Below are 7,761 nucleotides of genomic sequence, written 5' to 3' on the forward strand. Positions count from 1 at the left end.
TAGCCCAGGGCGCCTGTGCAGGGGCTCTGCCGAATTCCAGGGGCTGGGTACGGATTTGGTCCGGGTACTTAGTGTCTGTGCCTGGGCACCGAAGCACTTCATGTTAACCCTTGGGGCTCATGCGAACGTAACCCGTGAAAAGCGCCTGTGCTAATAGCTGGAGCCCTGCTCGACCAGTGCGAGAGCAGCGAAATCCCTGGCAGCTCCCTCCTGTTCTCACGCCTCCCTCTGTTTCTAGCATGCAGGACTCTATTCTGACCCAGGTGCAGAGGGTCATCAAGGGAGAGGTGAGCCTGGCCATGAAGGAGCAGCAAGCGGCCGTCACCTCGAGCATCGTGCAGGCGATGCGCTCTGCAGCAGGCACGCCCATCCCCTCTGCTCACCTGGACTTCCAGGCTCAGCAGACTCACGTCCTGCAGCTGCTGCAGCAGGGCTGCCTCAACCAGGCTTTCCAGCAGGTACGCAGGCTGCCACGTAGGCCTGATCCTCCCAGAGGCACCAAAGATGTGTCCCCTGGCTCTGCCCAGCTGAGGAGATGCCCCCTTGTTCTGCTGTAGCTCCTCAGGAGTCAGGCTTTGCTAAGGCTCCCCTGGGGTCGGCAGCTCTGGCCGCTGCAGCATTGTGGAGCCGGTGCTTCCCAGTCTGACGGCACTGGGGTGGGGCAGGTGAAGGGTTAACTGTGAAGTCCTTGACCATAGAAAGCCTTGTAGTGCTGTGTATTAAAGCGATTATGTGCTTGACCCCTGTAAATGCAGGGCACTGTTACTCTGCCACTGAGCCAGCAGGGGGCGCATAGCTGTAGTGTACAGATTCCTGTCCTGGTCCCACGTGGGATCGGAGCACCATCCTACCCTGTGCCAGGCCCACGGGTCTGGTTTCCCCCGCCCCGTGCTCTGAACAAAGGCAGGCCGTGCTCGTGGTGTTCCTGGGAGCGAAGGGCCAGATGCATGGTGCACCGAGCAAGCTCCCCACGCAGCTGTGCTGAGCCCTGCAGTCTCAATCTGCTGCTCCAGTCCTGGGGCTCCTGAGTGCCACGTGTGGGGCATCCCCCCAAGCTCCTTTCAGCTGGTGTGTTGAGTGTGCTGAGACCTCTGGGCAGGAAGGCTGGCGTTCAGCTGTGCCCCAGCATGCAGCAGGGTCTTGTCCCTCCATTGTGGTGCTCTGCAGTCCCCCTTCACCCCACACATCTCTAAATACATGTCTCTCGTAGGCTCTCACGGCAGCTGATCTGAACCTGGTCCTATACGTCTGTGAGACGGTGGATCCTCAGCAGGTGTTTGGACAGCACCCATGTCCGCTCTCCCAGCCCGTCCTCCTGTCTCTCATTCAGCAGCTCTCCTCGGATCTGGGCACCCGCACCGAACTGAAACTGAAGTGAGTCTCGTTCCGTTTCGCCCTGCCCCACCCCCTACCAGCGTGTGTCGGTTGTAGACAAGTACCAGGCAATGCTCATTCTGAGGAACAACTCGAACTCCTCAGGCATGTCACTGGCTTCTCCGCTCAGCTCATCGTTGTGGAGAGCTCAGTGAGAGGCTCTGCTCAGAGCACGGACACAGTGAAAAATAAGGGGGTTTGCTTTCGCTTCCATCCCCACTGTACTAAGTGCTGAGCTTGGCTGTTGGCTGGGGGTGTGTGTCTGAAGATGGGAGGCTCTAAGCCAGTGATGTGCCCTCCCCTTGAGTCCTGTGCTCAGTCCTGGTCATCCCATGGGCTTAGCCCCAGCTTGGCAGTCTCTGGGGCCGGGCTCCTGGATTCTGGGGCACTTCACTGTCACAGCCTGGAGGTTCAGCCATATAAAAATGCGGAGGTGTCTGTTGAACTGAATCCACTAATGAACAGGACACCCAGCGCAGTTCGTCTGGGTTGATTTGATAGTTAATATAACTTTACGCTGCCCCGTGAGCTTTAATTTCCATGTGCCGATGGTGCCTGGCGGAAGTTGTTGGAGGGAGGGTTGGTTGATAGGTAGAAGATTGGGACTGTGGGTGTTTTTACTAAAGTGCTCCGCAGTGAAGTCCTTAACACTTCCGTGTAAAACTGACATCTTTAGGTTTCAGAGTCAACATCCCACTTAGCCTGAAGCAGTGACTCTCAGGGGTGGGAACTGGCTCTAGGACAGCAGAGATCCTGGAGCAGAGAGGAGCTGAGTCCATGATTGCAGAGCAGCAGGGCACATGGCCTGAAATAAAAGCACTTGAGAAGGGCAACAGAAACGTCTGGAAGCCTGGGAAGGCAAATTCCCCTAGGACTTGATAGAGGGACTTTGAAAAGGGAGATCTAGCCTTTGATTCCCACAACAGTCCTAAGCTGGCTCTGTGGGAGGACACCTTAAAGTGCTGTCTGGGTCAAGGTGATTTCCTGCCATACGCTCAGATTTGATGATAGTCCTGCTGCCTGTTTCCGGTTTAATCTGCTTTCACCCTTCGCTGCCTGTCTGGGGCTTGAGAGCTGGGTGGGCGTGGAGTGAGATAAATCTCTCATTCAGCTTGATGCAGTGAAAACCACCACTGACAAAACCCCTTGTGCTGTATAGCCCCAGCACAACGTGCAGCCCAGGCAGCAGTCTAGCCTGTGAGTCCGAGCGACCGTGCTGCACATGGCGCGCTGGGAGCTGTCTGCCAGCTGCCCCAGCTGCTGAGGTGGGAGGCAGCCTCAGACGCCTTGCGAAGAGGCAGATCAGGAGCTAGCACCTGAGCCGGGGCAGGCGAGACAGGAGGGGCCTGCACGTTCCCTGGCTGGGGCTGCGCACTCCGTGGAGTCATAACCTGGGCTTTCCTTTCTCTCCTCAGTTACCTGGAGGAGGCAGTGATGCACCTGGACCACAGTGACCCCATCACCAGAGACCACATGGGGTCGGTCATGAACCAGGTGCGGCAGAAGCTCTTCCAGTTCCTGCAGGCGGAGCCCCATAACACCCTGAGCAAGCCGGCCCGTCGCCTCATGATCATGCTTCAGGGCTTGGTCACCCCCAGCATGACCTAACGGCGCCCGGCTGCCCTGCGGGGGCGCCCGGCCGGCCTGCAGAGCCGGCAGTTACTAACCCCGTGTGGCTTGTGTTAAGAGCTCTTGCCAGGTAAATGTGTGGTGTCGCTAAGGCTAACGCCAGCTGTGTATAGCCCTAAATAATCACTCCACGCGCACTTGGCTTCTTTTCTTAAACAGCCTCTTCTGGGAGCGCTGCGCCTCTCGGCACCCACCCCGTCCATCCCCGAGTCACCACCACCTGGTCACGCAGCAGCGCGGCCGTTCCATTTCTTCCCCCTTTAGCCGGGCGTTGGCTCCCAGGAGTGGAGGAGAGGGGAGCGGGGGCAGGGCTGTGAGCTGGGCACGCATTCCTCACTCCCGGGAGGGGGCCCCAGGCTGAAGCCCAGGAGCCCACAGAGTCCTTCCCAGCCAGATACGGGGGGGTGGTTTCTGTTAGCCCCTGGGTCCTGGCCTAGCAGCAAGAAGCCTGGCTAGTCCCCATGCAGGGCGAGTCGGGCACCAGCAGGGGGCAGTGCGTGCACATCTGCATCGGTTCTGAAGGGCGAGCCAAGCAGGGCTCTGGGGCAGGTTGGTCAGGGAGCATCATGCTGTGAGCCCCTCCGGGCTGTTCGTTCCGCACCTCCATGGATCAGACCGTTCCTTTAGTTCGGATTTTACACCCGTTTTTTTTTTCTTTTTATCTAAAATTTGAATCTTTCTTTTTTGAATAACATTAAGAAACATTCAATAAATTTTTGGAGAAAACCCGAGCTGCTGGCGCTGCCTCTGTTCTCATCCCTTTGCACGGCGTCTCGGGACAGCTGCTCCCCTGTTGGGTGGAGGGACTCTAAGGAGGGAGGCAGTGGTATCTAGTGGCTGCAATTCGGGAAAGGGGGCCAGGACTCCTGGGTTCTCTTCCTGGCTCTGCCTCTAGTGCGGTGGGGACAAGACCTTGCTCCGAGGAGGCAGCCCATTGATTGCGGTCTGTGAAGTGCCTGATAGCAGCTGTGTCACTGTAATTTAGAGCTTGGCTGCTCTGGTGCTGCCCTGTGCTCAGGAGCAGTGGCTGGGTCCAGGAACATCCTCTGGGGCAGGGCTGTGTCTCCGTCAGGCCCCTACAGCCGCGGAAGAGCAGTTCATCAGCCTTGGGGCTCGTCTACCCTTGAAGCAGCAGAGCTGCAGCATTTCAGTGTAGACGCTCCCTGTCCCAGTGGGCGGGAGAGGAGGCCTTTCCTGTCAGTGGAGTTAATCCACCTCCCCGAGAGGCAGCAGCTAGGTCAATGAGAATTCTTCCATCAGTAGAGTGGCGTCTACACTAGGGATTAGGTCAGTTTAACTAAGCTGCTCCGGGCTGTGGATTGTTCACCCCCCTGAGGGACATAGGTAGGTCAACCTAATTTTTAGTGTAGACCAGGCCTGAGTAATAATTTCATGAGCCACGTGAGGGTGAGCATCTGTGTCCTGCACCCTACCTCCGCCCAAAGGCACCCCATAGCCAGCTGCGGGCGTGGGACGTCTTCTGGCTGGCCAGAACACAGTGATCTGACAATGGTGCGCTGCAGCTCCATGCGGAGAATCCAGCCCGGCTTGGCTAGCGTGTGGCAGCTAAACGCAGCCTCGATGCTGCCGCTCCTCCTGGGAGCGTTGCTGCGTGGCAGAAACCTGCAACGCTTTGTAGGAACTGGACGCAAGAGAAGTTGGTGCGCAATGTGAACCCTGAAGCTGTGCCTGGAGACATGGAGCCAGCCCCACTGCAGGCGGGCGCAGTGGCAGCTGCCCCATCCGCCCTCGCTGCAAAATCTCTGCCATGTGGAGACTCCCTCCGGCTGCGGGAATGCGGGGGTCAGATCTTACCCAACGGCAATCAGCTGGGGCAGGCCTGGCAACGCTGTTCCCGCTGCTCCAGGGCAGCCTTGATGGGGCTGCTGCTCGGGGGGTTCTTGCAGCTCGATAAATCAAAAAGGCTTTAAGGATTAAAATACTGCGCAGGAAACCCTTGGGCTCCCAGCTGGCTGTACACAGAACGCACGAAGAGCTGCGGCCTGGTCCCTCCAATCCCCAGAGCCAGAATGGGCTGGCCAGGTCACCTGGAGAGGGCCAGCAGGATCAAAACCCAGAGCAGCCTTGAACAGCTGTGGTGATGGGACTCCAGTGTCCCCTTCCAGCCAGGTGGCCTGCCTTGGAGTTAGTCTGCTACTACTGCCCAGGTCCCTACAATAACCCCCAGTCCGACTGGTCTGGTCTCTCCCCCCTCCCCCGCATGGTTTGCACAGTCTGTCCCCTTAATCTCTTCCTAGCCGATACCCTCTAATCCTTTTATCAGCTGTGCCCTCCTTTGTTGGAGTCTCTTACATGTGTCAGTCTTTTTCTTTCTGGAGGGCGAGCGCTGCTGTGGGGTCTCCTCTTCCAGGCTGCAGAGAGGGCAGGCCGGGCTCTGTTAAAACCCCGTCCCATGCAGCCCCACAGAGCGTGGGCATTGTTAGCTATTGGACTGAGGTCATCTCCAAGAGCTCTGTGGGCATTCCTGCTACTGGAGGTCCCTCCCAGCACAGATATGAACTAACTTCTTTGCTGAGTTCCTCTTAACTTGTGCTTCATTTGCAAATTCCCTTTGTCTAACAAGGAAGGGGAAAGAAGGGTGGGTTTGAACGCGAAATTCCCTGAGTTGTAATGAGAAGCCTGGACTTGACATGATCCACAGCCGCCTTAGCGTAAGCTGCAGCCACCTTCTACGTTTCGCCGCCATAAATGGAAAACAAAAACTACAGAGTCAGGCGAATTCGGCCTTGATGTAGGCAGACAGATAGCAATGTAGCAGCTGCAGCATTACTAACAGGGATAGATGGATATTCACCAAGTCATGAGAATGGGAGCCTTGAGTGTCTGCAGCTTCTTCTTGATAATAAAAAGCATAAGGTTTTGCTGTTGGCAGAGTATCCCACTAATGAAGCGTAAAGATAACTAGACCTTGAAAAGTTTTTGCTAATTTTGAAATCAACAAAAGCTAATGAGTAGGTGGTCTTAGGCATGTGAATCTGTGTGAAGTGACAATAATTGCTTCGTGTTTAGCATGGCTGTGCTTTGAGTAAAATAATTGGTTATGAAATAGATAAGCAAAATCCTCATGTTAACTATGTAATGAGGGTCAGGAAACAAGCTCATTGGACCTTTACACCCGGATACAGCTCAAGACCAAAGCTGGTAGGATTTTTAACTCCTGCATGACTAGACTGTGTGGAAGCCGGAGTCTGGGACGAGATCAGATCCTGACTGCCCATTGGCAGACATCAGTCTGCTTTACTGGGAGAGGTGAGCATTAGATGCTTGGCCTGTGTATTCTCAATGGCTGATCAATCCATGTTTAAGAATATTTACTTTGTGATAAAGGCTCCTTTACTGAGAGAAGGTCCCGTAACTTATAGAGCCAGTGTACCTTGAGGGCGAGCAAAGAGCCCCGAATTGTGTGGGTGACTGTGCCAGTAACCAGCTGGTGAAAGCTCACTAGCTGAGTGTGTGTTTCTTTAAAAAAAAAAAATCCGCAATGAAAAAGTTAACAATGTTGACATTTACACTGTCATCCTTAAGTTTCAGAGTTAACCTTTATTTAAAAGGAATAAGAACATTTCACACCACCTCTTTTCAGGCAGTCAGCAAAGGCTGCATTGATTTCCTTCCCAGCATGGCTTCCATACACAGACACTTTGTGTTTTCTTAGATGGGGGGGGCATGATTCTGCAAGGAATTGCACAGCCCTGGCATGGGCTTGGCCGGCTCAGCCCATGCCCGAATGCTGCAGCGGAGCCTGGAGGGAGAAGGGGCTGTGCTTCCTTTCTCCATAGATTGAAGTTAAAGCGACAGAGTAATCCCCTGCCCTGGCTACCACCGCCACTTGCCACATTCCCCTGCTGCCAGGATCTGACTCCAGCCTCTGTGGCATGCAGGGAGCCAGCATGCAAAACGCTAGAGAAACCCCAAATTCACGTCTCAGCAGAGTCAAGGCTCCTAAAGTTTAACTAACTGTCTTGAATGTCAAGTTTGAATAGAAGCAAAAGCCCCTATCTTCCCTGTGCCAGAGATGGCTGTGGGAGTGCTCCCTGCATTACGGTTATGGGTCAGTGTGGGCCGGGGATTGTATGTAATTCCGGGGAGGGGGGGGGGGTGACCACAGCCCTCTGAGGGCTAACAACAGTGTGTGTGTGTGTGTGTGGGGGGGGTAATTAGGCAAAGTCCCCTGGGTGCTGGGGTCTATGTGTGAATGGCTCTGGAACAATTCTGTGAACTCCGCCCCAGCCCTGAACCCCGCTCGCTGGACAGAGCTCCCAGCGCTGGCGCCGTGGCCGGGAAACGAGCGGCCGGTTCTGTGCCTGCCTGGCCTGGGTTTCACAGGAACCCGAAGAGGCTCAGGGGCCAGCGACCAGGCTGAAGCGGAGACCCGGGCCCGGGGAGCAGTGTCACCCCCTCGCTGCCCCAGAAACCCGGGCGCGCTGGTCCAGGCGGGATTCTCCAGCCCCGGGGGCCGGCAGCCGAGGGCAGGACTTTGGGGTGAAGTGTCCCAGGGGAGGGGCTGGAAGGACGGACACCGGCGGGGGCCCCCGGGGGGGGGCTGATTCGCGGGGTGCGGGGCGGGGGCTTTGATCGCTTCTAAGCGGGTTCCCCGGGGCTGCTGTCACCCGCGATGTGCGGGTTTGGAAGGGGGCAGCGGGGGGAGACGCTGCTCCCCGCCTCTGGCACCGGAGCCCGGCTCCCCACCGGCCCGGGCGCCCGGGCTCCAGCCCCCCGCGGGGGCCGTGGGGCGGG

At 56.6% G+C, this 7,761-nt stretch overlaps 1 protein-coding gene across 2 annotated transcripts in view; it reads left to right on the plus strand.

The window, feature by feature from the left end:
* EDC4 (enhancer of mRNA decapping 4) overlaps positions 1–3,725 on the plus strand; it is a 60,676-nt gene extending 56,951 nt beyond the window's left edge. The window contains exons 25-27 of one of the 2 annotated variants that reach the window (XM_044987270.1): positions 239–458; positions 1,211–1,374; positions 2,790–3,725. In XM_044987270.1, the coding sequence (XP_044843205.1) occupies positions 239–458; positions 1,211–1,374; positions 2,790–2,982 (577 nt within the window). In that variant the 3' untranslated portion in view covers positions 2,983–3,725. The remainder of the gene's footprint in view (positions 1–238; positions 459–1,210; positions 1,375–2,789) is intronic. The other variant, XM_044987269.1, reaches the window with a different exon arrangement.
* The last annotated feature ends 4,036 nt before the right edge of the window (positions 3,726–7,761 follow it).

The sequence above is a fragment of the Mauremys mutica genome, chromosome 14, assembly GCF_020497125.1.
Source record: "Mauremys mutica isolate MM-2020 ecotype Southern chromosome 14, ASM2049712v1, whole genome shotgun sequence".
In the NCBI taxonomy this organism is placed as follows: Eukaryota; Metazoa; Chordata; order Testudines; family Geoemydidae; genus Mauremys; species Mauremys mutica.